At 42.8% G+C, this 27,971-nt stretch overlaps 11 protein-coding genes across 12 annotated transcripts; 6 read left to right on the forward strand and 5 right to left on the reverse strand.

Moving 5' to 3' along the window:
- Positions 1–207: 207 nt before the first annotated feature.
- On the reverse strand, positions 208–1,555 carry LOC132784021 (uncharacterized). 2 transcript variants are annotated; one of them, XM_060789383.1, is made up of 2 exons: positions 757–1,555; positions 208–688 (listed from the first exon to the last, which is right to left on the reverse strand). In XM_060789383.1, the coding sequence occupies exons 1-2, from the start codon at positions 1,284–1,286 to the stop codon at positions 223–225; spliced, it is 996 nt and encodes a 331-aa protein (XP_060645366.1). In that variant the 5' UTR covers positions 1,287–1,555; the 3' UTR covers positions 208–222. The 2 variants fall into 2 exon arrangements, with proteins under 2 accessions (XP_060645366.1, XP_060645367.1); XM_060789384.1 differs by having other exon boundaries at positions 548–688; positions 888–1,553.
- Positions 1,556–1,840: 285 nt separating this feature from the next.
- On the forward strand, positions 1,841–3,502 carry LOC132784019 (saccharopine dehydrogenase-like oxidoreductase). Its single transcript, XM_060789380.1, has 2 exons — positions 1,841–1,999; positions 2,146–3,502. The coding sequence occupies exon 2, from the start codon at positions 2,178–2,180 to the stop codon at positions 3,468–3,470; it is 1,293 nt and encodes a 430-aa protein (XP_060645363.1). The 5' UTR covers positions 1,841–1,999; positions 2,146–2,177; the 3' UTR covers positions 3,471–3,502.
- A 517-nt stretch (positions 3,503–4,019) lies between these two features.
- On the forward strand, positions 4,020–8,135 carry LOC132784018 (palmitoyltransferase ZDHHC6). The gene is made up of 5 exons (XM_060789379.1): positions 4,020–4,177; positions 5,132–5,316; positions 6,746–6,827; positions 6,887–7,404; positions 7,517–8,135. The coding sequence occupies exons 1-5, from the start codon at positions 4,021–4,023 to the stop codon at positions 7,970–7,972; spliced, it is 1,398 nt and encodes a 465-aa protein (XP_060645362.1). The 5' UTR covers position 4,020; the 3' UTR covers positions 7,973–8,135.
- Positions 8,136–8,267: 132 nt separating this feature from the next.
- LOC132784017 (xaa-Pro dipeptidase) lies at positions 8,268–10,066 on the reverse strand. Its single transcript, XM_060789378.1, has one exon. It carries the CDS (start codon positions 9,874–9,876, stop codon positions 8,416–8,418), a length of 1,461 nt encoding a protein of 486 aa, XP_060645361.1. The 5' UTR covers positions 9,877–10,066; the 3' UTR covers positions 8,268–8,415.
- A 408-nt stretch (positions 10,067–10,474) lies between these two features.
- LOC132784024 (uncharacterized) lies at positions 10,475–17,961 on the forward strand. Its single transcript, XM_060789387.1, has 13 exons — positions 10,475–10,992; positions 11,056–11,490; positions 11,551–13,388; positions 13,458–13,786; positions 13,839–13,943; positions 14,003–14,177; positions 14,252–14,752; positions 14,809–14,949; positions 15,013–16,863; positions 16,923–17,067; positions 17,127–17,326; positions 17,395–17,575; positions 17,632–17,961. The coding sequence occupies exons 1-13, from the start codon at positions 10,863–10,865 to the stop codon at positions 17,784–17,786; spliced, it is 6,186 nt and encodes a 2,061-aa protein (XP_060645370.1). The 5' UTR covers positions 10,475–10,862; the 3' UTR covers positions 17,787–17,961.
- An 87-nt stretch (positions 17,962–18,048) lies between these two features.
- On the reverse strand, positions 18,049–19,470 carry LOC132784020 (uncharacterized). Its single transcript, XM_060789381.1, has one exon. It carries the CDS (start codon positions 19,375–19,377, stop codon positions 18,322–18,324), a length of 1,056 nt encoding a protein of 351 aa, XP_060645364.1. The 5' UTR covers positions 19,378–19,470; the 3' UTR covers positions 18,049–18,321.
- Positions 19,471–20,109: 639 nt separating this feature from the next.
- LOC132784023 (c-Myc-binding protein homolog) lies at positions 20,110–22,220 on the forward strand. Its single transcript, XM_060789386.1, has 2 exons — positions 20,110–20,178; positions 20,247–22,220. The coding sequence occupies exons 1-2, from the start codon at positions 20,167–20,169 to the stop codon at positions 20,772–20,774; spliced, it is 540 nt and encodes a 179-aa protein (XP_060645369.1). The 5' UTR covers positions 20,110–20,166; the 3' UTR covers positions 20,775–22,220.
- Positions 21,042–23,222, reverse strand: LOC132784022 (serine/threonine-protein phosphatase alpha-2 isoform). Its single transcript, XM_060789385.1, has 2 exons — positions 22,051–23,222; positions 21,042–21,981 (listed from the first exon to the last, which is right to left on the reverse strand). The coding sequence occupies exon 1, from the start codon at positions 23,051–23,053 to the stop codon at positions 22,145–22,147; it is 909 nt and encodes a 302-aa protein (XP_060645368.1). The 5' UTR covers positions 23,054–23,222; the 3' UTR covers positions 21,042–21,981; positions 22,051–22,144.
- Positions 23,223–23,734: 512 nt separating this feature from the next.
- Positions 23,735–25,016, forward strand: LOC132785577 (sialic acid synthase). Its single transcript, XM_060791730.1, has 2 exons — positions 23,735–24,160; positions 24,222–25,016. Exons 1-2 carry the CDS (start codon positions 23,825–23,827, stop codon positions 25,014–25,016), a joined length of 1,131 nt encoding a protein of 376 aa, XP_060647713.1. The 5' UTR covers positions 23,735–23,824.
- Positions 24,998–26,503, reverse strand: LOC132785576 (interleukin enhancer-binding factor 2 homolog). The gene is made up of 3 exons (XM_060791729.1): positions 26,227–26,503; positions 26,028–26,156; positions 24,998–25,962 (listed from the first exon to the last, which is right to left on the reverse strand). Exons 1-3 carry the CDS (start codon positions 26,383–26,385, stop codon positions 25,066–25,068), a joined length of 1,185 nt encoding a protein of 394 aa, XP_060647712.1. The 5' UTR covers positions 26,386–26,503; the 3' UTR covers positions 24,998–25,065.
- Positions 26,504–26,626: 123 nt separating this feature from the next.
- Positions 26,627–27,860, forward strand: LOC132785579 (proteasome subunit alpha type-2). Its single transcript, XM_060791731.1, has 5 exons — positions 26,627–26,786; positions 26,895–26,971; positions 27,033–27,288; positions 27,344–27,499; positions 27,563–27,860. Exons 1-5 carry the CDS (start codon positions 26,746–26,748, stop codon positions 27,735–27,737), a joined length of 705 nt encoding a protein of 234 aa, XP_060647714.1. The 5' UTR covers positions 26,627–26,745; the 3' UTR covers positions 27,738–27,860.
- The last annotated feature ends 111 nt before the right edge of the window (positions 27,861–27,971 follow it).

Consider the following 27,971-nt stretch of genomic DNA (forward strand, 5'->3'; position numbering starts at 1 on the left):
TCAGGACCAGCACATTAAAGCTTATAATATACCATTTCCTCAGTAGTTTGGGAGCCCCAACGGTCACACTATTCTCGGCAATTCGATATGTCTATCGAATATATTGACCATGGTGAATTCAAAAGCTACATAAATCGTAAGCAGAGTTGATTTCACTTTTGGCGCCATTTCTTCCATGAATGTTAATAGAGCTGAAAACTTTAAATTACAGTAATTAAGAAGTCACGGAGAATAGTGTTTAAAATGCATTTGGGAAATAAGCGCATGAGAACTCAGCATTGTGGCCCTGAGCCAAGAGTCCTTCACATTGAACCGCTTGAACGGATCACCGCCTCTAAGATGTTTCTTATAATACTTATTGAAAATTATTTTCACAATGGCAGATCTAACATTATTGTTGAATGGACTAATAGCTTCACTCTCAGACCGTGCTGTAACATTGGGTTTATGATCCTTGTTGGCACCAACGAAGTTGCCATCGTCCCACCAAGAAGGAACATCAAGAAAGTCCTTGCACTCCTCTAAACGTTCCTCTTCTCTCTTCTCAAACTCTATCAGGACACCCATGTACTTGTCACGCACATGACGTCCACAAGCTGCCCGTGTGGCAAAGCCAAGGGAGCTTGCCACATCATCCCAGGCATCGACGTTAAGAGCTCCTCCTCGGGCTCTCACCAAAGCGTAAAGTCTGCAAAGACAAAAAGTATGAATTTAATAGTGGACCATTGCAATACATATGTAGGTGGAGAAATCTACTTGAATAAGTTAACGGTCTGCCTGTGTATTTTACACTCGGTAGCCAGACCATAACGTCTCTGGAAATTCTTCTCTTGTTGCTGCAACGTGCTCCAATCCCAAAGTGAAGCCCGCTGCAGTTGCTCACTTACTGAAGCTGGTTTCAATGGCTTCCTTTCCCGCTTAGGACTAGATTTATGAACGGTTGCTTGTAATGTTTGCTTAGTCGGTGGTGTTGATTGTTCCATCTTCGTTTCTTCGTCTTTCTCCTCATTATCCCCCATCTCCTCCTCCTTCACGGGGTCAACGCTGACTAGCCTGCCGTTCTCCTTTTTGACTGGCGAGGCATTGACATGCTTTTTACTAATGTGCCGCATCAAATTGTGCAGAGATCCGGCGGCATAAGGGCAATGTGGACACGGTTGGCACTGGGAAACCGGCACTTTGCCCTTCTCATGGTTGCGCTCATGACGCTCGAGATTGTACGATCTATTTGTGGTGTATTTACATCCTTTCCTGCTGCAGCGAAGTTGGTCTCGAGGACTGCTCATTTATAAAGTCTTGTTGTATAGTTGTGTTAAAATCAAAACATATAATTAACTTATTGGTCACTGCTGCTTCAGCTGTATGCCGCGTTTTTATCATCCTCCAAGCAAATGAAACGAATGCAAGCTTCCCTCCTTTCGCTACTTGCAACTGTTAACTATTGACAGCGTTTCACAACAACAATTGCATAGCATTTAACGCGGTAAACGACAAAATAACAAAAAATTGAAAATGCTTACTCCTACCCTAAATTGACTACTAACAGCTGAGCTTTGTATGCTTTGCTGCCCTGGTTATTTATCGGTTTGCCAGCTATTAAAAAAACTCATCGATAAAAGCTGTATGCACTTAAAACTGCTTTTTAATAAATTGTTTGGAATTTATTACTAGTTTGCATAAATAATTGATTGCCTTATATTGAAAAGCATTTAATTTTGAACATCAAAAGTTGATTTTTATATTTTGATAGCACAACAATTCGATAAATTTCTATGGTAATATTTAGGAAATTATGACAAGCAAAATATTATTTATTTTGGAGCTCAATTTGCGGTCACGCTTTTATAGTAGTCATTCGAATTCGGTTTCACACTCTACTGCAACAGCGCCATATGAGGAGAGCGGCTTTCGTCCAAGCCTACGTTCGAAATATATAATATAAATACACCTGTGCGCCAACTGCTACGATTAGTGCAATTAAATCAATAGATTGATCAACGTAAGTGCAATTCAGTTACCGTCATCACCGCGCCCTATACACAAAATACACAACTAATCGCTGTAGTTCAAAGTTCGATTAGTCTAGCAAAATCATTCTACGATACAATCAATATTGATAACGACAAACGATTCATAAATTTTTAGGCAAATCACGTACTGACCTTGAGTACTTTGCAATGGCAACTGAACGTCTCGATGTCATAATTTTTGGTGCCACCGGCTTCACCGGCAAATACACCGTCTACGAAGCGGTTTCTGTGTTGAAGGACCTGCGATGGGGTATCGCTGGACGGAATCGCGAGAAACTGCAGACCGTGCTGAAGGAGATGGGCGCCAAGGCAAAGAAAGACTTGTCACAGATCCCCATCATTATAGCCGATGTCAACGACGATGCTTCCCTGCTTGAGATGGCCAAAGCCTGCCGCATTGTGGTCAACACTACAGGTCCATATCGTTTCTATGGTGAAAATGTGGTGCGCGCCTGCATTGAAGCCGGCACACATCATGTTGACGTCAGTGGAGAGCCGCAGTACATGGAAACCATGCAGTTGAAGTACAACGAACGTGCCAAGGAGCGTGGCGTCTACATTGTGAGCGCTTGTGGCTTTGATTCCATACCCGCCGACATGGGTGTTGTGTTTGTGGAGAAGAACTTCGATGGAGTTGTCAATTCCGTGGAAACGTTTCTGACCACTGGCGCCAAGGATGTGAGCCCAGACACCAAGTCAGCGGGTATTAACACCGGCACCTGGGAGAGCGCTGTCCATGGCTTGGCGCATTCGAATGAGTTGCGTGACATTCGCCAAAAATTGTATTCAGAGAAATTGCCCAAATTCTTCCCCATCTTGAAGCCGCGTCCACTGATGTTCAAGTCATCGGAAGTGAACAAGGTTTGCCTGCCATTCCCGGGCTCCGATCGTTCGGTGGTCATGCGTTCACAACGCTTCCTCTACGAGCATGACAAGAAGCGACCGGTGCAAATGCATGCCTACGTTGGTTTCTCCTCTTGGACGGCTGCAATCGTGGTAGCCGTATTTGCTACCTTCTTTAGTTTTATGACAAAATTCAAGCTTGGTCGCACCTTGCTGCTAAAATATCCCAGCCTTCTATCGGGCGGCTTTGTCTCAACCACTGGACCAAGTGAGGCGCGCATGGAGAAATCATTCTTTAAGATGACCATGAAGGCTAAGGGCTGGCCCAGTTCACAACGTCTGGCCGAGGGATCCGATCAGTACACTGAGCCACCAACCAAAACGTTGATGGTTCGCGTGTCTGGTCCCAATCCTGGCTATGGTTCCACCTGTGTGGCTCTGCTTTCCACGGCTGTGACTATTCTGCGCGAGAGTAACAAAATGCCCAGCACTGGAGGCGTTTTGCCACCTGGCGCTGCCTTCTCCAAGACCAGTTTGATCAGTGAGCTGGAGAAGCACGAGCATGGCATGAAGTTTGAGATTTTGGCCAATAAATAAAAAAAGCGCAACTGCGTAACATATTCCTTAAACATTTGTACATTATTCTAACACAGTAATTCCACACATTGAAAAAACTAATAAAAATTACTAATTAAAATGTGGTACATTAAGCAAATTACTTCACCATTGACCCGAAAGTAATTGTTATGCGGTCGTCAGAGCCCCTTGGGAACAATGTGCAATTAATTCGCAAAGTTGTTTTTGCCTTAATCAGCTGCTTCAAAATAGAAATGAAAGAAAACTAACAATAAAATTTGTATTTCCGTTACTAACATACTGTGTGTCTGAGAGTTAACATTAACCTAACAGCGATAGGACAAGCAACAGGTCTTTCAAGATAGTAAAAGCGTAACTTTAATTAATGACTTTAATAATAGTTGTTACTAATCACAACATTTATTTTTTTGTCGAATATAACAATAATTTTATTTATAATCACTTATTATTTACGAAAATTTAAATAAATCTATATTCACGAATCACTTGCCGATAGAATCGATAATTTGCATACAGTTAGCGTCGCATTGCAACTGTCTGGCAACGCTGTATGGTCGCTGTTTTTGTTTACCTGTGCGCCAGCAAAGTGTCGGTCGTCTTTATTACCGTTCTGACCGTCCACACAGTTAAATTCTATTTAAAAATAATGTGTGCCGCGCTATCAGGCTTTCGGCGCTTTCTTCACTGGGGCCCCATCACCGCACTAAGTAAGTGTTAAGCTAACGTTGAATGATTAGGAGTGTAGTACATCGACGCCCCTATTGTTGAAGTCATCATCGTCATCGATTCCGCCTTTTTTTACCTATTAAAAATGAATTGGCAAATTTGCCAATAGGCAGCAGTTGGAATAAACAGTTGCTGACAGTTTGCAATTTAACAAGTCTAGAGTGAATGAACTAGGCTATGTGCACAAAAGAGAGAACCCACAAATGGTCAATAACAAGTGACCCTAAGTGACGCTAAGCAGCAGCAACAACAACACTCGATACTATCACATTCCTTCTCCCTTACTTAGGCCGTGTTTGTGTGTGTGTGTGTTTATTTTGTCTGCAGCGTTAGTATCGCGTTTCATATTTCGAGACGTCGCTGGCGCCGCTTCAACAAAAATGCCACCCCCCGCAGGGAAAGGAGTACAAGAGGAAGGGAAGGCAAAGGAGTGGCCGCCGATTTAATTCGCGTAAAATGCTGCGCTAATTGCGTTTTAGTTGTTTCTCCACCTTTCTGTGTTAATATCCGGCTTTATATAGAGGGAAAATAGCGTGCAATTTGACTATATTCGCAGACCATCAACCATAAGGCATCCGGTTCATGGTAAGGGCAACCTTGATATTGAACTGACGATGCGATATAAAGTAATTGTACATAACTTAATTACCACGCTACTTTCTGGCCAGCTTGTTGCTCTCCGTGAATGAGACTGGAACACTCGTTGAAACGTTATTACCACCCTTGTTGCCTGCTAAAGTTAACGCTTAATCAAGACGCTGGCTGGACATAATAAAATAAATATAATGCGTTTAATTTCATAGGCACGCAATTCCAAGAACAATTTTTTGTGGTCATTGGAGCGACGTAATGTGCTCATAAATAACTATTACAATACCCTAATTTCACTTTAACCCATTTTAATTGTTTATTGTTTATCTTGTTGTCCATTTCAGGCATCATTAAGTGCATCACGCTGACGACACTCTACATGAACTCGATGTGGTGGCCACCAAATGAATCGTTTGCCGCCTTCGCCCATCAGGCTTTGTTCCTGCTACTCTCCACTTTGGCCACATACAATTACATCATGGCCACGGTGACAGGTCCCGGCTTGCTACCCAAACAATGGCAGCCCAAGGTAAACCATAGACGCACCCCAAAACCAAAAACAAAAACAAACTGGAACCAACCAACTCCAGCTCCCCCTTTTGGCTAACAACAATAAAACATTTTGTCGTGCATGGCAAATGTTTGTCAATGTTAAGGCGTGCCACATGCATGTTACTAAACTTATACTATATTTTAGTATAGAACGTTTACGGTCTGGAAAAATGTAGAACTTTAAAGAGAGAAAAGTATGCAAAGGAATTCTTTAATAGCTAGCAATGGTTCTTTTTTTTGTTGTCAGTAATTAAGAGTTTTAAATTGTGAAAACAAACTTAATAACTGTCAATTAATTATGCAAATCTTGCTTTATATTTAAAAGTATAGCTATAGACTTGTTTTGCTTGACTTGCTTTGACTTTTGCCATTAAATCAGACTATACAAAAATATGCATCAGTAGCCTCCAGTAATATGCAGACATTTAAAGAGTCAAACTCAGAAAATAATTTATTTAATAGATGAAAGTACTTCTTGGTTAGAAAGCGAACCCTAGCAAGAAAATTGATTTGTGTTCTATAACTGGCAAAGATGTTCCCTAACATTTATTTAGGAGATATAGAACAGGGATAGAAATAAAACTATTCCCTTAACTTATCATAAATTGATTCAACAAAGTGAAAAGTAATTCCTTAATAGCTCTAATAATAGTTTGTGCTAATTCACTCTCTAAGAAGTTGACTTTGAAAATAATGCCTTAAATAACTGCCTCTGTAATTCCTTACCCAAACAGTTGGTTTTGGTCAACAAGTTAATGATTGATTTGACGCTATTTGTTTGTTGACTTGTCCACGCCTCGCAAGTCAATGGTGCCACGTCACTTGGGAGGCTCGGAAATTATAGTTTAGCTCGACATTGTTTGACAGCTGTTCACATTGTTTGAGACAGACTTTGAGTTAGAGCAAACTTCCAAGTGACCGCAAGTCACCGTTGAAACAAATGGGTCAACAAGCCTTGTTGATGACGTTGCGTGTTCAATTCTTTATCGCAGTCGCAGCGAATAATGCAACTATTAAACGCTGCAATTTGCGGAAAGGAAAAAAACCCCTGTGCGATAAGGATAAGAACGATAAAATGGCTGGGCAGTCAAGACAAATACCTGGGGGGGAGCACAATTTGGACACTAATAATTTTCGGTCGTTGTAATTTACGAGTCTACCCCGCGTTATCGGGGCTGGAGTTGGACTGCGACACGCGAACGTGAGCGCAGCCGTAATGCAATTACCCGAATTTGCATAAATGTTTTGTAGCCACGTCGCCAGACGTCGTCTGACTTAGAGGTGTTCCTTTAATGGGCTGCATGTCGTTAGCTTGGCATAAATCATATAGAAGAATAACTAATTTTTTATTTTTAATATATGTCACGCATTTTTATATATATGGCTTTTTAATTTCAATTTGGCAGGACCCCAAGGACACGGAGTTCCTGCAGTTCTGCAAAGAGTGTGAGGGCTATAAAGCTCCTCGATCCCATCACTGCCGCAAATGTAAGTTTCACTTGGCTTTTCATTTCATATATCCTCATGTAATACTCATTATTTCGCAGGCAATCGCTGTGTGAAGAAGATGGATCATCATTGCCCCTGGATCAATCATTGCGTTGGCTGGGCCAATCACGCCTACTTCACATATTTTCTGCTCTTCTCCATTCTGGGCAGTATTCAGGGATCAGTGGTGCTTAGTTGTTCCTTCTATCGCGGCATTTACCGCTACTATTATTTGACCCATGGCCTGGCGCACTTGGCCAGCGTTCAGTTCACGGTGGGCAGTATTATAATGTGCATACTGGGCATGGGTCTGGCCATTGGTGTCGTGATTGGCCTCAGCATGCTGCTGTACATTCAACTCAAGACGATTGTCAGCAATCAAACGGGCATCGAAATTTGGATTGTGGAGAAGGCGCTCTATCGTCGCTACAGATCGCAAACGGAGGAGCCGTATGTGTATCCCTATGATCTGGGCTGGCGAAGCAATCTGCGTCAGGTGTTCAATGACGAGTGTCAAACTCGCGGCGACGGCATCGAATGGCCCGTCGTAGAAGGTTGCAATCAGTACTCACTAACAGTAAGTAATAAACTAGTTAGTTTATTCTTTGAAATACACGCTATGCTTTAAACTTATCGAAGAAATTCAGACTCAGTATAAAGCATTGTTAAAGCTATCATTTGTTTTACAGTGCGAACAGCTGGCCCAGAAGGAGGAGAAGAGAGCGCGCACACGCACCTACAAGTGCATAGCGAATGTCTCTGGTCGCTGGCTGCCCATATTCTCACAAGGCTGGCGCGTGTGCGTCAGTGCTCCTTGCACCGATGAGCCACGCATTCGCCTGCAACCGGGCGACATCATCAGGGTGACGCGTTTCCGTCGTCACTGGCTGTTTGGAGAGCGGGAAGTCAGCGATACGCTGCAGAAGCGGAAGTCGCCAAGAAGAGGTCCTATTCGTGGTTGGTTTCCTCGGCGCTGTGTTGTGGGACTCAGCGAAGTGCCTGATTCGGCGGACAGCAGCGAAGATAGTCCAAAAGGCAAAGCTGCTCCAGCTGCTTTTGCGGCAATAGCTGGCAATAGTAATGGCAATGGGCACAGCCATCTGAAGCAGCAGCAACGCAATGGACACAGTAAGAAGTATATGTAAGCAAGCCATGGCAAATTCCAAATGCGTTCAAACTGCAGATCGGCTTGTGAATAGTGTTAGAAAAAAGTCTCTTGAGTGGCGCGACTATAACGCCATCTCAACATCTCGTTTACATTGTTAGCTGAAAGCCAGTCAATAAAAGTTGATAAACTCGAAGAACAAAGATGTTGTTAATTGACAAGTTTCTCATCTAATGAATTATTTATATGTTTATCATGTGCTTTTAATTTATCTGCAACTGGCATAAAAAACATTGCAATAGAGTGCATTATAAATTCGATAACATGTATATTCGTACAGTGTAAAATTTGAAATAAGATATATTGTATATTTTTATAATGTCCGCCCCCCGTGCAGTTGAAATTTGATTCCAAATGCTACGTTGGATATACATATATGTATATGGTAAATCAATAGAATACATGTAGTGTAAATAGTTCAGTTTATTTTGCTGCCATTGCTGCCTCGATTTCCTCCACTGTGCGCGGCACAATTGCAAAGTTCTCGGTGCCCGTCTTCGTAATCAGCACATCATCTTCAATGCGCACGCCGCCAAAGTTACGGAATCGCTCAAACACCTCCACATTCAGGAATTTACGTAACTCGGGATTAGCCAGCGCATTGTTCATCAGCCTGCCAATGAAATAGCAGCCCGGCTCAACGGTCACATACATGCCCGCCCTCAGAACGCGTGCGAAGCGCAACTTGCTCAGCCACTCCTCACTGGGACGTAGTGGCTCCGCCGGCAGATAACCTCCCACATCGTGTACATCGAGACCCAGCAAATGGCCCAAACCATGCGGCTGAAAGACGCCAGAGAGGCCCGCCTCGAGCATTTCATCCACATCGCCATTCAACATGCCACCCGCCTTCAGACGCTCGAGCAGGACACGTCCCGCCAGCCGATGCATGTCCACCCAGGAGACACCATCGCGGGCGGTATTCATCACAGCATTGCGTGCATCCAACACAGCATTATAGATGAATTTCTGATCCTCTGTGAACTTGCCATTGGCCGGAAAAGTGCAAGTGATATCGGCAGCATAGCCACAATAATTGGCACCCATATCGAACAAACACAATTCCCCATCCTGAATGGGACGATTGTTCGGGGCTCCGGCATGTCCATAATGCAGGATTGCCGAATTGGTGCCGCTACCACAGATGCAGGTGTAGGAGGCGTGGCGACAACCACCCACAGCGTAGGCATGGTGCAAGAAAACCGATTCACCTTCGTACTCCATGCGACCGGGGCGAATGAACTCCATGACCTTAATGTGAGCATCAGATGATACTTTGGCCACATAGCGCAGCACTTCGATTTCCTCCGCGGACTTGATAACGCGACACTCTGATATGATTGGATAGAGAGCGTCACAGTTGACCACATACTTCTCCTTGCCCGCAAACTCTGGCGGTTGCATGGTCAGGCCACTATCGCTGTTTGTGCCACTGAGCGTCAATATTAACTTGGGTGCGGTTCTCTCCAGATACGCTTCGAGTTCATCCTCAAAATACACTTCATCTACCTCGTACATTACTTTGAAATCATCTGTAGTGAGCAGTTGTCCCATCCAAGTTTCGTAGAGCTCTGGCAAACGAGGAACAAAGAGCACAGATCTTGAAGTGCTGGACTTCACATCAATGTTCAGAATACCCCAGCAACCTGGCTCCTTAACGCCAAACAGGTATTGGAAGTACGACTCCTGGCGAAACACATAGTCCACGTCAGTGTTGTACAAACTCTTGTCCTTGCCACCCTCCAGCAGTAATTGCAGTGAGCCAGCTTCAAACTTGAGGCTCTCTTGCAGATTGCTAAGCACAGCCTTGGTGACTTTGTCTCGGTTGTTTTTGAACAAAGTCATCGGCACTGCGTGACATGATCCCATTTGATAGGTGGCCATTTTTGTTTATCCCACGTTACGCTCGCTGTAAATGTTGGTCAGCAACTGGTTGCAATGGTCTTTGCTCGCGATTAGCCCAACCACGATATCTATAGCAGCCACACTTGAGTGCTATAATAAATAATTGTTATTTATTTCTTATCAGCAGCAGCAGTTGTTTTTGCCAGGCCTTTGTTTTTATTGTGGTCTCGATTACTTTGTCATGACCGCAAGTATCGCCAAAGCGATGGCTATCGATAATTATTGTGAATAACGATGATCCGAATTTCGTTTATACGTGATGCTATTGGAAGAACGAAATGCAAAATAAAAGAATCTCATAAAAAATTATTAAGACATATAGTTTCCTAGTTATTTTTTAAGATGATGCTTCTTATTGATTAATTTGTTTATATATTTTATTTTTAAAAATGCTTATTAATAAAAGATGTAAACGCTTAAGAAACATTATTTGTAAATAATAAAGTTCTTATTATAAATTAACACAATAAAATGTAAAAGTAATAAAATTTAATTTAAAATAAAATCTTTAAATGCAAAGAGGCTCACGCTGCTATGCAATAGTTGGCGCTACGATTTATCACATCCCTAGCGCGAAACAGTTGGTCACACTGCTGTCTTCGTCGATGTAAATTTTTTTTGCGAATTCTATTTTCATATAATTTAAGAATAAAGTGTTTTAGTGTTGCGCGAAAAAATCTATTTCGCGTTGTTGCTACAAACCAGGCGAACCGACTGCAGCATAACTTTATTTTTAGGCATTTGAAGCTCAATTTCTTTACGGAAATATTCCTCTTCGGCTACAACAACAGCTACAGCTGCGTGACAATTTCCCGATGTCGGCGTCACAACGCGGCTGCCGCATTAGCAAACAAACAAGCAACTAAGTCTCCGCTACCCAGTTCTGCCCAAATGAGGCGAGTTTGATCAACGGATCTGGGACGATTTGGTCTCAATGCCCTGATGCCATCATCAGTATCATCATCATGTCCAGTTCGGTGTTTAGTGAGGCCCCCAGTACACGGCCAAATGGCGCCGATGGCGATTCCAACCTTGTCGTTGTCTATAGCAAAAATGGCATTTCATTTGATGAGCGTGCTATTGAAAATATCATGGGTAAATCCTAAATAAATCTTCAATAGATTAGACGTGTCTTACGCAAAGTGTTTTATTTTTTAGAGGAAAAATCAATTGCCAGCATTAGCGTTGTGCGTTTAACATCGCCTACGCCCAGCATGATGGAACAGGAGGAAACGGAGCGTCTGGAGGAACTAGAGCGTTTCCTTGAGGCCAATTCGGATCGCGATGATTCCGATGCGGAGCTGCGGGACACGGAGAATGAGAGTCAAAGTGGCGGTGAAGAGCTCATCAGCGAAAAGGATCATGTTACCGGCGATGATAATGAAAACAATAGTGGCGCCGAAAATAATGACGACTCTACAGAAGCAGAGGAAGCCGAGGCACCAAAGGTGAAGAAGCGTCCTGGTCGTAAGCCCAAGCCGAAAAAGCAAAAGAAACGTCGCAAGCCAAAGGAACGACCGCAAATTGTTGGCCTTAGTGTTGAGCAGTTTTATGCGGAAGGTTCTGCAGACATGGTAGTGAAGAATGCGCTGAGTAAGTAATGAATTCCAATTGTTAAATGCCTTAACTAATATATATTAATTGCTATTCCAGAATTGGCTGGCTTGTCGCTATTCAAACGAACACCGGAAACGGATGCACTTATAGAGATTATCAAAAACGATCACAACTATACGCCCTTCACTTCGCCCGAACAAATGAAGGCTAAGAAGGCCGCCGAGAAAGTGGCGTTGGAAAGGCAAACAGCACAAGGTCGTAAATTCATTGTGCAGACGCAGCCCAACATCAAAGTGTTGAGTGCCAAGAAGCGCATCCAGGTACTGCCGTTTAACCAAGTGACAAAGCCGCAAGCAACGCAACTAGCGCCAAGGCAATTGCAACCGGTGGCCAGGCCACAGTTGGTGAGACCTGTGCAGGCGTCGCTACCAATTGCAAAACCGCAGCAAATCATTGTGGCGGGACCACGACCAGTTCGCAGTAATGTCAAAGTGATTAGCATCGCCACCGAAGATCTCATTGAGGATGATGACGATGCCAACAACAGCTCGGCCACCGCGGACGAAGAGAATGGCGACACCGAAGAGCTGAGTGAGCCAAGCGATGATTCGCGTGAAACGGACAACGATCGCGACAGTGACATTGATTTTAAGATGAACAACAGCCGCAACAGTAACGCGAACAAACGCAAACGCATCAAGAAGCTCTCCAAGCGACCCAATACACAGCAGCCCCCGCGAAATCAAACGGTGCATGTGGTCAGGGTGCCACCAGCAACAACAGCCACAACACCAACTCAGTTTCCTAGTTTCAAGCGACGCAAGGAGCCGCAGACGGAGAGCCACTTGGGTGTACCTGCTATTGGACAAATTGTGCAGCTCAATACGAAGGCGGCGCCCACATCCGTGATTGCCTTAGGCAGCATACCAAGCACATCGTTCCTGAAAGTACGTCCCACTCACAAGTCCCTGCCCATCAAAGCCAAAGTGCAAGCAATTGAAGCTACACGCCTGACTGCGTCTCCAGCTGCCACCAAGTTGAGACGACCGCCAATGTCAAAGGTGGCAGCGGGATTTGCAACGCCACCGCAAGATGTCAAAGAGATTATAATCAGTAAGAATCTATCCAGTCCGAAGGGTGTGTTCACCAATCTAAACAGTTTACTGGGTGACAGCAACAATTCCACGCACCTAACAGCTTCGTCGGATGCGCCAAAACAACGTCTACTGGCTACACCTATTACGCCTAAGACGAGCCTAAACATGGCGTTAGCATCGCCATCTTCATCATCATCCTCTGTCGCTGCGCCTTCTAAGGGCTTTATGCCCATTGGCGTGGAGACGGCATCCACACACAAATTACCCGCACAGATTGTCATCGAGACGCATCAGAGCTCTTCTGAGCTGGCGGCCGAAAACGACAAGCAACTGGATCTCATCAATTCGATAGTGCAGGATGAGTTGCGGAAGGTATCGTTGGTGGAACAGCCACCAGCAAGTGCTGACGAGACCATACCCAATTTGGTCAAAATGCTGGAGAGCAGTGCGGCTGGACTCGATCCGGTTGGCGAGGCAAATGCTGTTCCTATTGTTGACGTTGTCAACGTAGCAAGCATACCAAACCAATCACATAATAGTAACAATTTCAATGCAAACATAGCAACCGTTGCAACAGCTGTTAGTGGCAATGTTAACGATGTGGAAAACATTGATATTGGCAGTGCTCGTTTGTTGGATACACCAGATGAGGATGAGATTACAGCCGATTTTCTGCAACACGTCGTTGGGCTTATCGAAGAGGACAAACAATTTGAGGCCGAAGTTGTAAAACAAGTGTTGGCGAGCACAGAATCGGGCGGTCTAGATGCCATTGCCAATGCTGTGGTAGCGCCTCCCATATTTGAGACTGTCAGTCAATTGACAACCATAGCTCAGGTAAGAGCACAAACTCTCAATTATTAAAAGCATATAAAAAAAAAATAATTCTCACAATTCTCATTGCAGCCGAACGAATATCAGCCTCCCATTATTGTGTCGAATTCATTGAGCAATTTACCAATAGCGTGTAGCACTCCATCGCGTAGCAGCAGTAGCACAACAGCAACAACGATGTCAACATTACTGCAAAGTCCTGATGTAAAGGTGGTGCGTGGCAATGGTCGCGTCATTTACCTGCCACCGATTGAGGCGCCTACAACTCGAGCAAAGCGTCGTGCTCAGAATCCGGCCGCATCGACAACGACATCATCAGATATTAGCAATATTTCGCACTGTGAACCAATGCTGGATAGCAGTCAATTGGCCAACAGCAGTCTAGACAGTGATAGCTTTATGTCGCAAGCATCACGCGGCGTGCACAAAAAAGCAATTGTCCAAGGAGTCAAGCGGCGGCAGCGTAAAGCGACCCAAACGATCGAATAAACTGAACACCAGTCAAACCAACGATGCGGATGCCTCAGAATCTCAAGAGGACGACGATGATCCCAATAAGTAAGATGTTCAAAGGTGTTGCATTAATGTATACTCAAGTTGTGTGCTCTTTTTTCTAGGCTATGGTGCATTTGTCGTCAACCCCACAATAATCGTTTCATGATTTGTTGTGATTTGTGCGAGGATTGGTATCACGGCACTTGTGTCAACGTCACAAAAGCCATGGGTCTGGAAATGGAGCAGAACGGCGTTGACTGGAAGTGTCCGAAGTGCGTCAAGCGACAGGAAGAGAAGGTAACCACCACAAGAGTCTACAAATATTTATTCACATGCTTATATAACCATCAATCAAACTGTACTCCATTTAGAGTCAACCACGCATTACGGACATGTTGTTACCTAAGCACAGCGGTGACCTGACGGAAAGTGCAGCGTTACCCAAGCAACCAAACGAAACCAAACCAACAACAGAAGCAAAGGACTTTGCAGTACCCCATATCACAGGCACACCAATACTGATGGCGAAACAAGCTAAAGCTCCACAAATCACAAAACCACAACCCAAAGTGTTGCACCAACAGCAGTTGCACTTCATCAAGCTTGGCAGTGGTGGTAGCAATGCTTCAACATCCTCAGATCAAGGTTGTGTTTTCTGTAAGCGTCCGGCACGTCCCAATTCGGTTTATTGTAGTGATGAATGCATTCGCAAGTACGCACAGGCCGCGATACAGACGCAACAAACAGACCCTGTGCTGCCAATGTCGCCACAGCTACAACAACCAAATCCTCTTGATGTCAAGAAGAGCAAAAAGAAGGATTTGTTTGAGGATGCACTTCGGCAAGCGGATGCAGTATCAAAGGTGGAGCGGGTAAGTTAGTAACAAATGTATTTCTACTTGTTTATTAAAATGATGTCAAATTTCAGATCAATGTGTTTGAGCGTCGCAGTGGTCGAGCCATCACAGGACATATGGCGCCTAGTGCACAACATCTAAAGAAGTGGCTGCAGGACAATCCCACCTTTGAGGTAATGCAGCCCGGCAATTTGCAACCCACGGAAATAGAGGTAGGATTAAGGTGCACTAACAAATTATTTCATTTGAATAACGTAACTATAAATTTCCAACAGCGACGGCAAGACAAACGCATCTCGGAACAGTCCTCCGCAGAGTCGACGCCCACCAAAACTACACCTGCAACCCCAGCTCAAAAACCAGTCGAGTCTCAAAATAAGTCTATACAGCTGCTTTCAATACCGCCGAGCTCTGCCAAAAAGCAAAAGCCCACAACCTCAACCTCAAAACTACGCTCTTCAGAGAAGAGCAACTCGGAAAAATCGGTTGGTAAGTCGCACGCTGAACCCGTACGCCTGAATGTGCGTCAAACATTCAAGATGCTAATGCTTGATCGCATTAAGTATGAACAAGCAAACGCGTTACCAAACGACAAATCCGAGTGGTTAACATTAGCGGAGGTGGACAACTTTGTGAAGAACATGGAGTCTGAATTGTATCACACATTTGGACGGGACGCGGGTGCCAAATACAAGTCAAAGTATCGAACGTTGTCGTTCAACATCAGGGATCGCAAGAATAAAACGCTCTTCGAGAAGATATGTGCCAAACAATTGGAACCCAAGCAGTTAGTGCGCATGACGGCCGCCGAACTGGCCAGCCAAGAGTTGGCCAAATGGCGAGAGGAGGAGAATCGTCATCAGTTGGAAATCATTAAGAAGTCTGAACTCGATTTGCTGTCACGGGCACAAAACTATTTGGTAAAAACGCATAAGGGCGAAGAAGTTATCAATACGCCGGTAGATGTTACGCTACCCGATGAAGAACTGGCAGAGCAGAGCGCCGATAAAGAAATGCAGATCGATAGCTCCGACAGCAAGAGATCTTCTCATTCTACTGACCCATCATTAATTGCCACAGACACATCCAGCAAAGAGCTTGAACTGGAGCGTTCGGCGGGCAAAGAGAAGAACGCCAAGTCGAAAGAAAAGGAACGTTCTGCTGATAAAGATAGGGAACGCGACAAGCGTCACAAGAACCACAAGAATCATCATCATAGCACCTCCAAACGAAGCCGGAGTCGGTCGAGCAGTCGCAGTCGCAGCATGGAGAAGCGTAGCCATAAACGGCATCATCACGACTCCGATGCAGACAAAGAAAAAGAGGCGTCTTCATCACGTGACAAGCAAGCCAATAAGGTGCGTGCTGAAAAGGAGAAAGTGGTGCTTGCCAATAAGCCAGCTGAAAAGAAAACGGAGCCACCTTTAGTGTTCAATTTGATTGATCAAATCCTGGAGTCTGAGAAGACAGTCGAGCAAGCGGCCAATTTAAAAGTGCCCACAAAGCAGACACTAAAGACTATGCCCGTTGCAACAAAGACCGCACCCAAATCCGATGAACGCCCCGTGAGTTTAGATAAATACGGTCGCTATCTGCACAGTTTGTCCAGTCCACCTATTTGGTCCGGCAATGTGCATATGGTAGACGTCACCGCCTTTGATGTGGTCATACATCCGGTGCACGGCGATACAAGTCAGCTAGCCAAGTTGTTGCCTACGAATTTAGATGTTATTGGTCGTATAACGCGTGTGAACGTCTGGGATTATCTGAAGAAGATCAAGAAAAGTCCCACCAAGGAGATTGTCATTGTGAACTTATTTCCTGCCAGTGCCTCGAACACCATTAACTTCGACAGCTTCTACGAGTATCTCGACACTCGTCAACGTCTTGGTGTCTTGGGTGCCGATGCGGAGCAGATTCGTGATTTCTACATATTCCCATTGGGATCGCGGGACAAACTGCCCAGTGTGCTGCAGACGACGGAGACTGTGCCCTTCTACGAGGATACACGGCGTCCAAACACGCTGCTGGGCATAATTGTGCGCTGCTTGAGTAAGAAATTGGCAACCATGAGTCAAACACTGCCTCTTCCGTCATTGCCCACTGCCAGCAACAAGACTGCAAAGGTAAAACGAGGTGACCATAGGACTATGGGTAAAGGCTTTACTAATTGAAAATATTGCAGGTGATAAACAAGACGCGAGCTAAAACAACATTCACGCCACCTAGCAGTCCAAAACGCAAACGTAGCACGCATTCGACGAGCTCCAAAGATGATGAGTTCGACATCGATGCGATCATCAAAGCGCCCATAGCCAAGTTGCATAAGAGTGAGTAACTACCATAAGTAAATATAAATAAGTATTGACAATACGTTTGTTCTATGCAGCAAACATTTCAATTGATTCGACTAGCTCGGACGATCCGAATGCGCCTTATTCGCCAGGCGGCAGCTCTGACGATAACGATGACTTGGCAGCGTCAAATCCAATCAATAAGGATGAGCTGGAGCGTAAAGTGAATGAGATTAATAAACAAATAGCCGCACAACGCAAGGAGATTGCCGGCCTGCTTAATGTTGAGTCACCTGTAAGTTATGCAACAATAAATAATGAACCATTTTGACACTAGAACAAATATTCATTCATTTTTTATAGGTTCTTACCCAGCCTTCGCCATTGTCTAATGCAATAGCCAACATATCGAGTATTTCCAATCTGAACAATATACTGGCCAGCCTAAAGAACAAAACTGAAACCATTGCCAAGGCAAGTGCTGGCGATGATGAGGAATATAATCCAGAGGATGCCATCGCCTCAAACAGCTCCTACGGCATGGGTAAGTTAGTCAATTCTTCTGACCTTCGATTGGACTTAACTAATTGATTGCCTTAGCAGGTACAAGAATTCCGGAGAATGCAACCAGAACCAAGAGTCGCTTGGCGCAGCTAAGTGAAGCTGAGCTTCTTAGTATGGTGCCGGACAATTTGGTGGATGATCTGGCGCCAAGCACCCGACACAATGAGGAGCCTCCACCGCCCGGTGTTTAGGATAGCAATAAAATATGATTATAAATAGTTATTGATAGAGATTGTAGGATTTAGAGTGTGTACGTGACTAGCTTTCATCTACTTGTTATTTAGCTTTTGAATGGAATTCAATTAATCATCTTTCCCCAATTTTTCTTCGATTATCGCGCCCCTGAATTGTAAGCCGTTTCATTTTGTACATTCGCATTCAACGAATTGAATACCATTTCTGTATTATATCCAGCAAAATCGGAGCAATTGAAAATATGTCTCCGTAGTCGGATACACAGTCGTCGGTTAATAGTTTTATTAACAAATTATCATATTAACACAATTGCGGTTTCTTTGCCAAAACAAAAAATAAGTTCAGAATTTAGGATTTAACAAACAAAACAAAATAGAATGAAGCATACCAACTAACCTTCTATAAGTACGTGTACATTTTTCTTAAATACAAATAAATCTTGCTAAGTAACATCTACTATATATAAGTATATATATATGATATCGTTATTTTTTGAGTAATGCTGATGAAGATTATGCATGATTATTATGATTAGTTAACTTCGCATGGATCGTGCTGACTGTCGAAATGGGCACAGGATATCTTGGGTCCGTTATGGACGCGTGGAATTGCAATGCGAAAGAGAATGCCCGCTGGCATGCAGACACAAATCTTGTACTGCACACTCCCGGTGCGTAGTCCCAGCTCCGAATTAGCAATTGGTATGCGAACCATATCCAGAAATATGCCTGTTCCGGCCTCGAGAATGGTGGCACCTTGGGTTGAATTGATGGCCACATGATGCTCGACTTGCAGGTCTATTGTGGAGCCATCCAGGAAAACACCTTCAGAGCCCTTAACAGCAATATGTCCGTCACTATCCATGAGCAAAGGAACACCAATTGGACTAGCGATGCGACTAGTGCTCGCAACCTTTGCATGCAGCACTCCATCCATACCTGATGGCATGCTATACTGTGGGCGGTGTGTGGTGAAAACAGTTGAACGATCAGCTGGATCTTTAATCTCAAAGAGATTCGCCTGTATAACCATGCCATCCTTATTAAGCACAACACGATCACGTTCGGTTATGCTACCGCTGTTCGAATTACGAAAGACTCGTAGATTAACGCCACTGTCTTCGCCGTCACTGCTGATCGACACAGGCACATCGGAAAAACCATGGATGCCCATGGAATTGGTTTGAATGCGATCCAGATCCGTTTCATCATAGAATTTAATTAAATCCAGCTCGGGAATCAGCTCCATACCCTGTACTCCCTTGCCTAGACGCAACACACCCATAATAGTCAGTGTCAGGATTAAATTGCCAATTGTAAGCAATAGCAACACCACCACAGCGGTCCAAAAGGCAAAACTATTGCGTCCCTGGCGCACAGGATGCAAATGGGAGCAGCTGTCGTTGTCGTATGAACAGTTCATTTTCTCATCGAAATAATTCACCGTGTCCGTTTTCGAATCGATGCGTCCTAGGTCCATGTCAGCAGCGCCAATGGGTAAGGTGACAGACAAGGCTGTCTCCGAGTTCGCTTCGTCGGAGTAGGATGGCGATGGCCCTCGGACAAAGGTATTTTCAAAGATATCCATTTTTTTAGTTCAGCTGTTTTCTTTGCAGCTTGCCTCTAGCGAAATAGTGTTTCCTTAGTGTGTATGTGTTATCCCCCAGAGAGACAAAAATAGTACATATTTAATATGTACATATTGTGTAGATATATAATTGCGTTTCAAAGACATGCGCACTAACACAAATTGAATTGGCGCCACATCTTAAACGGCAGCTCCCTCTAGCGGTCGTAGTTAGGTACCTGCCTCTATCAGTAAGACCATAAACGGCGCAGAATATCCTTTTTGACATAAATATATTAAGACGTGCTTTACACGTGCTTTTTCAGTATTACTCCAGTTTAAAAGGGCTGTCACTCACTTCTATTTGTTTCACCCGCATTCATATGGAAAATATGCCGTTACTCGTTTTTTGATTATGCAATTCTGAAAATTCTGTTTTTGATGATTTGCAAACGGTGGACATTCGAATGGTTTGAATGGGTAAGTTTTTTTGAAATAACGCGCCATTTTACACGCGTTTTCCCAATTTTATGTCATCTCTATGGAAATGTAACCAGTTGGCCACTCGGGGTTTTGTATCTTGGTATATTTCATCGAAGTTAAAAACTATATCTTAGAAATAAAACAGCTTTCCTTTTTTTTTAAAGAAACGTACGTCTAAAATTAATCCAAAATAATGTTTGATTCATTAATAAATTTTTTTTTAAATATTTTTTCAACAAACATCTATGTATTGCCAAATTGAAAAAATCGATGTATCGATAGCGAACATCGAAGTTTTTCCACCTCTATTTCCACCACTTTAGCAAAATGTCCTTTAAGGTAAGTCGACATATTGTTGTTAATTTGTTATTGGTGTTATCTGGAATTTTTATTTGATTATAATGAAGCCAATCGATCCCAAACGCGATGAGATACGTCGCTATCTTGAGCGCGGCAGCGTTCTCGATTCGTTGACGAAAGTCTTCATACGCGTGATCAAAGAGCGTCCGGAAAATCCAATGGAATACATACGCAACAACATTGGAATCGTGAGGCACCAGCACGACAAGTACGAGCGCCTCGCACAGGATTTGCAAGAGGCGAACGAAGAGATTCAACGTTTGCGTGCCATTATCAACAGCATAAACCCCGACGTGCTGCAGACACCACACATTCCCATAGATTCCGAGCCAACGGCAGTCGCAGAGAAGGTGATGGATGATGCAACCGCCGCCGAGGGTGAAGTCAGTCAGAATACCAATGGTGGCGATAAAGCAACATCTTCGAACCCTGATGAGTTGGTCGCCGCTGTCGAAAATTATCACCTTGAGGAGGAGGAGCCAAACAAGGCTGTGGTCTCTGCTGAGGTCACCAAGAGCGTTCAAGATAGCTCAACCCAAAGCACAACCGTCCAAGCTGAGCCCAGCACCGAATAAATCAATAAACAAAGAATATTTGTCAGCGTACTAGCACATCCCATTAGCATACGTTCTCATAGAAATGTTAACAAAGTTAAGCAAAAAGAATGAATGGATAGTATTTTCTTAAATGTACATAATAATAATAAAAAACATTTACCTTAGTTGGGTATTGAAAACATAAGCTTGGTTTCTTTTTCGTACGTGATCAAGTTAAGGAAGGAAATTGTAACATTTATGTCGTTAGTGTGGGGTTTCCAAATATTTATTGAAATCAGTTTCATAATTCATACACATTTGTATATCATTTGTTTATTAATATAAAGGATTATTGATAATACATATTAATAATAGAAATTTACTCTTGTTTTTAAACACATCTTAAAAAGTGATACTGGATGATAAAAACAATGAAGAAAAAATGTATATAGGTATGTATGGATCGATTGAATTAAATGTTAACAGCTGCATCGAATTTGAATCGAAAAAAGAAACAACAAAACAAAAGTCGATATTACGGGCGTATCAATAGATTTGTTGTTGTTACTGGACGAACATAAACTGATTCATTAATTTAAAGGTCAAAACTTAGTGTTTACATTTTTAACTTCTTGGCAAGCGTTCTCATCGTTCACTAATTACTTTCTTCTTCCCTCATCATAATCATTCTTCTCGAATTATTAATGTCATAGTTTTAAGGCCAAAAAGCTGCGTTTTTTGTTCTCTTTTTTGGTTTTTACAAGGCCCTACTACATTTGTTGTGACTTACAGTTCGTCGTCACCTTGTTCAAGTTTCTGTTTGCTGATTTTTTTTTGTAACTTGTACTAAACGTTTTAGTCTCGTGTTTTAAAATTGGACAAAACATATATGTACATGCATATGTATGGTGTGGGTCGCTAAACGACTATGGTATAGTAGATATATATATGTATATGTAGGTGTGTAGGTGTAGTTTGTTAATCGAAATAAATGGTTGTTTTATGTTTTCTAAATTATCATGTCATGCCTGTTTTTTTGAATGCTTGGTGAATGTTTTGTTTCTTGTTATTTTTTGTAGTTGAAGCAAATCTCTTTATTTCTTAAAAGATAATATTTTCTCCAGGTTTTTGGATTTCATATTATTGTATATTTTTTGTTTTTCATTATAATCGCAGAGCGTTCGGTTCTTCCCTTTGTCGCTATTGTGGTGCGGATTGTTGGATTGTAAAATTAGATTGCCCCTCGCTGTCGATAGAAAATAAGATAAGAAATTGATATAAAAAAAATGTTATTACGTTAAGTCTCTTTACTTACGTTATGTGTTGAATCATTATAATTTTTGCCTGCATTGTATATAGAAAAGTGTGTGATTGGTTGTTGTTGGTGTTTTTTTGGGAGTTTGGTGATATTACTTTTTACGTTTATCTGCCGGTTTCAAGATCTGGAATGAGCACATAAGTGATTCATCCACAGACATCATCGCACCAGCATTGTCAAATTCGCCACAATAATTGGGAGCCGAGAAGAGTGTGACCAGCTGTCGCTTGGCGAAGAACTCATAGCCATCCTCGACCACCTGATGGGCGCGGCAAATGAGATCGAACTCGTGTTTCTCCAAGAATTTGGCCACCACCTCGGCGCCGAAAGTGAAACTGACACCGCGATCGTTCTCGCCCCATCCCATGGTATCCTTGTCCGGATCGGACCACAGCAGATCGCAGAGCAGGCCCTGATCTGGCACGTCAGTGGGTCGCATGATGCGGCGAATTTGCTCCATCGACGAGAGGTCGGGACTGAGACCGCCATGGCAACAGAATATCTTCTCATCCACAATGGCTGCTACTGGCAAGCAGTTGAAGCAGTCGGTGAATGTCTTCCACAATTTGATGGTGTAGCGACGCTTGCATTCGTCATAGAAGCCGTAGATGCGATTTATGCTGGCGCACTCATGATTGCCGCGCAACAAAAAGAAGTTCTCCGAGTATTTGATCTTGTAGGCGAGCAGCAAACAGATGGTTTCCAGCGACTGTTTGCCACGATCAACGTAGTCGCCCAAAAACAGGTAATTTGATTCCGGTGGAAAGCCACCGTACTCAAACAGTCGCAGCAAATCGTAGTATTGGCCATGTATGTCACCGCAAATCTTTAATGGCGCCTCCAGCTCCAACAGTATGGGCTGCGACAGAAATATCTCTCGCGACTTCAGACAGAGGCCACGAATTTCATTCTCGGAGAGCTGAACGTTTTTGCCAGGCCGTGCCCCACGCACTTCCAGAAGTCTTGATATGATGCTGTCGATATTCATAACATCGCCCATGTTTCTGTTTGGTTTTGCTGCGCAATTGCTGTGCTTCAATTTTCCACCAAAGAAGGGCAAGTGGCTTTGAAGTATATTTTTCACTATAAATATTTTTCACAGCACAGCTACTACCAGAAAATTTCACCAGTGTGACCGAATTTACTCAGAAAACAGAAGGAAATGGCCAGTTAGTCAGCCTCTTCACACACACAGAATTGGTCTCGCTTCCACTGCCTAGATTGCCTTTGTGCCCGCCTTTTGCGTCGTTTGGCTTTTGTATGTGGGTGTGAGCAGGACCAGACTATTTACAGCTGAATGTTGCGGCCAGACTGTTAGAAAACAACGGACAGCATTATGCTGCACTAACACTATGGCGTTGCCATATAATCTGAGTTTAACATTAACAGTGTGAGAACTGCTTCTGTAATTAATTAACGAAAATTGTTATTCAAAACTAATATGGATCGATTAAAACAGAAATCAATGTTATTAATTTTTCAATAGGCGTACCATTGTTAATAATTAAAAGTAATTAACATTTGAATATAATTAAGTACAGCAGTGAGACCGCAATCGGGCGCTGCTGTTAAATGTAGAGTTACCAGTTGTACATTTTTTGCATTTTTGTATATATAGTATATCATATAGGTGTAAATAAGTGTTTTCGAAATTTTTCTTGCAGTCACACTGTAATATAAGTTCAAAGAAAGCTCAAACTTTAATTAACGGAAATTACACTTGATAAAAATGGATCAGTTAATTAAAGTCAATTGAAACTCCAAGTTCAAGATGTTGCTGCTGGATATAATAACTAAAAATCTCTCGAATGAGGTCTATATAATTGCGGAAATAGGTCAAAATCATCAAGGCAGTTTAGAAACAGCTAAATTGATGATTATGGAAGCAAAAAAAGCAGGATGTCATTGCGTTAAATTCCAAAAATCCGATTTAAGAGCAAAGTTTACACGATTCGCCCTTGAGCGAGAGTACGTCAGCGATCATGCCTGGGGAAGAACTTATGGTGAACATAAAGAATATCTGGAATTCTCCAAGGAACAATATCGTCAGCTTCAAGCTTATAGCAAAGAAATTAAAATTGATTTCACTGCCTCTGCTATGGATGAGGTATTTAAATGACCATTTACCTTATAACCCCATATAAGCAATATATTCTTATACTACTTAGAAATCTCTTGATTTTCTTGCCGAGCTAAAGGTGCCCTTCATAAAGATTGGCTCTGGAGATGCTAATAATTTTCCCATGCTGAAAAAAGCTGCTGCAATGAGAATTCCTTTGGTTATATCGACAGGAATGCAAACCGTGTCAACTGTGGATAAAATCGTTGAAATAATGAAGCAAGCTGGAAACAATTTGTTTGCTTTGATGCATTGCGTTTCTTCATATCCGACTGCATCTAGTGATTGCAATTTGCGGATGATACCCGCTTTTATGACACGTTTCCCAGGTGTAACAATCGGTTACTCGGGCCATGAGTTGGGTGTCTCGATTAGTAAAGCTGCCGTGTTGTCAGGAGCAAGAATAGTTGAGCGACACTTTACTTTAGATAAGAATCAAAAAGGATCTGATCATCGCTGTTCTCTTGAGCCTATTGAGTTATTATCCTTAGTAGAAGGCATAAACCAATTTAAGGCCAGTAGAATTCTTTGCAAACCTAGCTATACTTCAAATGAAATAACTCAAATATTAGACAAAGAAAATGATGAATTAAAAGTAGCATTGGCAGAGATTACTCAAAAGGAAATCTTGCAAAGTGAACTCGCTTGTCGTCGCAAATTAGGTAAATCAATTGTGGGAGCCCGAAATTTACTGAAAGGACACAAACTCCAAGAAGTCGATTTATCAATTAAAGTTAGCGAACCAAACGGCATAACTGCAGAAAAATATTTTGATTTAATTGGCATGCAACTATTGTGTGACGTTAATGAAGACGAACCCATAACTGAGAATGTGCTGGCATAATACAGCGAAATTTATTGTTTATAATAAAATGTAAATCTTATTGCATAGCTTATTCGGCAGCATCGTCACTACCAACATCCTCATTTTCATTCTCAATCATTTCAATATCTTCCTCCAGGTCACCTTCCTTTTTGTCAGTAGGCTTCTCATACACGGGAGTTAGAGGCGACACAACCACGCCATTCCACACAGACATTTCGCGTACAATACTAGTGTTGCCCTCCAATCCCAAAATATGCTTGTAGCCTCCATGTGCCAATACTCGCAGTAACGTCTGCGCTGTATAGCAGCATACATCCTGCTGCTCCAAAGTCATTGCTGTGTGCACCCGAATGTGACCGGGCTCAGTTGGATCCGTGATACCCGCAGATCCCGGTAGGAATAGGCCAGCCGATAGCAGTTGGAACACACGACGGAAAGCCATGTTGATGGGCAGCGCTTGACGTGAGGGATTGTTCATGATGGCCAAATGAGCAATTAAATCAATCATCCAAGCAGAGAGCGGTGCAAAAGCATCGAATCGCTTAGTCAAATCCTTAAGAATACGAATTAGAACTTTGATTGAAGAGTGGTGAGCGTTTTCCTCGAACCAGCGAGTGTGCCGTATAGCTGCCAAATGGCCCTGCATCAGCTTATGATCCAAATGGATTTCTGGCTCTAATTTGCGCAAATTTTGCGGCAACGTAGCAATCAGAATGCGTACTTTGGCTTGCACATTAGACACATCGAAGCCGCGGTCATGTACTTGTATTGTGTGCTGCTCTCCCTTGGCAACCACTTCAGTCTTCATGCCATTTTTGAGGTCCGCCTCTACTTTTTTGGCCAGTGCCTCGCAGGCTTCTTTCGTTGGCAGTGTTTTAAGTATGACAACAACATCGGCCACATTGTTGCCTGTGAGAATTGTTCCCTTTTTAAAGGAACCCACTTGTCGCACTTCTTCCAATTGCTGCAATGGTTTTGTTAATTTTTAGTTTCGTTTTTATAACCGTATGTGTTATTGTTCAAACTTACACAGGTATTGAAATCGCCTGGGGCTAAAACTAAGTTGTCTAGAACAGCTTGCACCTTGGTAACCAAATTACCAATTGCTGTCTGCTCTGCTGAGGTTGGACTAAGGTCTTGGTTGCGTTTTAATAGCGCCTATTTAAAAACAAACAGCATAGTTATATTGATTCAACATTGTATACATTTGTAGTATTATCGATTTTACCGCAGTTAGAGCAGAATCATCTACAGCCGGTGAAACTTTGGGGAAAACAACTTCGGCTAATGTTAAATCAAACGGATGCCGCGGTACGAACGTCTTTTTAAAAGGCGGCCTAATGCCTCCGCGCATAGGTCTGCCGCCCCGAAGCGCTCCACGGACCATAGTTTTATTATAGTGAATAATTTTGACGACTTTTTAATTTCTTCTCAGAGAACCACCAATCACACTTCGTCTGCCTTTAATAAGCCCGATAACACATATGGTTGCATTATCGATAAATTATTGTTGTGATGGTTTAGCAGAGTTACTTAATATGCGGACATCGATGTTTTCAGAACATGCGGCGATAGTTTTTTTTTTGTGACATTAAAAGCGACATTTTAGAAATATAACTTGCGGTCACTCTCAACACTGAGTCCCGGTTTTGCTTGTCACTGTGTTTTTTTTTCATACGGCGTGAAAATCGGCGTTAGTTTGATTTAACACAAAAAATTATTGTAACTAAAATTAAGGCCAATAATTATGGCGACTGAACGCTACAGCTTCTCGCTAACGACATTTAGGTAAGTGGCAAGTACTGGATGACCCTCTCTTCACTTTATTAGTATAACCTGTGTGAATGACTGGCATAAACACAACTTTTTTTTTTTTTAATTTTTTGTTATTTTTAGTCCTTCTGGCAAGCTTGTCCAGTTGGAGTATGCTTTGGCAGCTGTATCCGGAGGAGCTCCTTCCGTGGGCATTATGGGTAAGATTTACTTATGCTTTTGCATTGCTAGACACGACTGACGTTTCCCGGCTTTCAACAGCTTCCAATGGCGTCGTCATTGCCACCGAGAACAAATACAAGTCGCCCCTTTATGAGGAACACAGCGTGCATCGTGTGGAGATGATTAACAAGCATATCGGTATGGTTTACTCTGGCATGGGTCCCGACTACCGCTTGTTGGTGAAGAAAGCCCGTAAAATCGCGCAGTCATACTATTTGATCTATAAGGAGCCAATTCCCGTCTCACAACTGGTGCAGCGTGTTGCAACTCTTATGCAGGAATACACTCAATCGGGGTATGCAAATTACTCATATGCTTTTAAATTTTCGCCAATATTGTATTTTTTATAGTGGTGTGCGTCCATTTGGCGTTTCATTGTTGATCTGCGGCTGGGACAACGATCGACCATATCTTTATCAGTCGGATCCTTCAGGAGCTTATTTCGCCTGGAAGGCCACTGCCATGGGCAAGAATGCTGTCAACGGCAAGACCTTCTTAGAAAAGCGGTAAGCATCCTATAGCGTTGTGCGTATATTATGAACTAATTCACAATTGTCATGAAATTTCAGTTATAGCGAAGATCTTGAGCTGGAAGATGCTGTGCACACTGCTATTTTGACTCTGAAAGAAGGATTTGAAGGAAAAATGACTTCGGATAACATTGAAGTCGGAATCTGCGATCAGAACGGTTTCAAACGTTTGGACCCCTCTACAATCAAGGATTACTTGGCCAACATCCCATAAATATTAGGCATTTAAGCAAACTCGAGCTAAGCTTTTCACGAGTACGGAAAACAAATAAAACAATAATAAAGTTTGTAAGTGATGGGTTCTTTGAATGATAAATTAAAATTGTCTTGTGGCTAATTTCGCCTCTTACAGTACAATGATTTGGGTACCATTTAAGTCTAAGCCATAAAATATTGGTAACCTTTTTAAAACAATATTGCTGTGTCAAAACGCATTTGATTGAATGTT

This window comes from Drosophila nasuta, chromosome 2R, assembly GCF_023558535.2.
Source record: "Drosophila nasuta strain 15112-1781.00 chromosome 2R, ASM2355853v1, whole genome shotgun sequence".
Lineage (NCBI taxonomy): Eukaryota > Metazoa > Arthropoda > Insecta > Diptera > Drosophilidae > Drosophila > Drosophila nasuta.

Bases quoted from the DNA above. Each gene is read 5' to 3' on its own strand.
- LOC132784021 (XM_060789383.1), bottom strand. From the start codon at position 1,286: ATGAGCAGTCCTCGAGACCAACTTCGCTGCAGCAGGAAAGGATGTAAA. The intron at 689-756 runs GTAGATTTCTCC...TTGTCTTTGCAG, and splicing joins CAGACCGTTAACTTATTCAA to ACTTTACGCTTTGGTGAGAG.
- LOC132784019 (XM_060789380.1), top strand. From the start codon at position 2,178: ATGGCAACTGAACGTCTCGATGTCATAATTTTTGGTGCCACCGGCTTC.
- LOC132784018 (XM_060789379.1), top strand. From the start codon at position 4,021: ATGGTCGCTGTTTTTGTTTACCTGTGCGCCAGCAAAGTGTCGGTCGTC. The intron at 4,178-5,131 runs GTAAGTGTTAAG...TGTCCATTTCAG, and splicing joins GGGCCCCATCACCGCACTAA to GCATCATTAAGTGCATCACG. The intron at 6,828-6,886 runs GTAAGTTTCACT...ATTATTTCGCAG, and splicing joins ATCCCATCACTGCCGCAAAT to GCAATCGCTGTGTGAAGAAG.
- LOC132784017 (XM_060789378.1), bottom strand. From the start codon at position 9,876: ATGGCCACCTATCAAATGGGATCATGTCACGCAGTGCCGATGACTTTG.
- LOC132784024 (XM_060789387.1), top strand. From the start codon at position 10,863: ATGTCCAGTTCGGTGTTTAGTGAGGCCCCCAGTACACGGCCAAATGGC. The intron at 13,787-13,838 runs GTCGCAAGCATC...CAAGGAGTCAAG, and splicing joins CTAGACAGTGATAGCTTTAT to CGGCGGCAGCGTAAAGCGAC. The intron at 17,327-17,394 runs GTAAGTTATGCA...CATTTTTTATAG, and splicing joins TGCTTAATGTTGAGTCACCT to GTTCTTACCCAGCCTTCGCC.
- LOC132784020 (XM_060789381.1), bottom strand. From the start codon at position 19,377: ATGGATATCTTTGAAAATACCTTTGTCCGAGGGCCATCGCCATCCTAC.
- LOC132784022 (XM_060789385.1), bottom strand. From the start codon at position 23,053: ATGGGCGATGTTATGAATATCGACAGCATCATATCAAGACTTCTGGAA.
- LOC132785577 (XM_060791730.1), top strand. From the start codon at position 23,825: ATGTTGCTGCTGGATATAATAACTAAAAATCTCTCGAATGAGGTCTAT. The intron at 24,161-24,221 runs GTATTTAAATGA...TATACTACTTAG, and splicing joins CTGCCTCTGCTATGGATGAG to AAATCTCTTGATTTTCTTGC.
- LOC132785576 (XM_060791729.1), bottom strand. From the start codon at position 26,385: ATGGTCCGTGGAGCGCTTCGGGGCGGCAGACCTATGCGCGGAGGCATT. The intron at 26,157-26,226 runs GTAAAATCGATA...GTTTTTAAATAG, and splicing joins ATGATTCTGCTCTAACTGCG to GCGCTATTAAAACGCAACCA. The intron at 25,963-26,027 runs GTAAGTTTGAAC...AAACCATTGCAG, and splicing joins CAGGCGATTTCAATACCTGT to CAATTGGAAGAAGTGCGACA.
- LOC132785579 (XM_060791731.1), top strand. From the start codon at position 26,746: ATGGCGACTGAACGCTACAGCTTCTCGCTAACGACATTTAG. The intron at 26,787-26,894 runs GTAAGTGGCAAG...TGTTATTTTTAG, and splicing joins TTCTCGCTAACGACATTTAG to TCCTTCTGGCAAGCTTGTCC. The intron at 26,972-27,032 runs GTAAGATTTACT...GGCTTTCAACAG, and splicing joins TCCTTCCGTGGGCATTATGG to CTTCCAATGGCGTCGTCATT.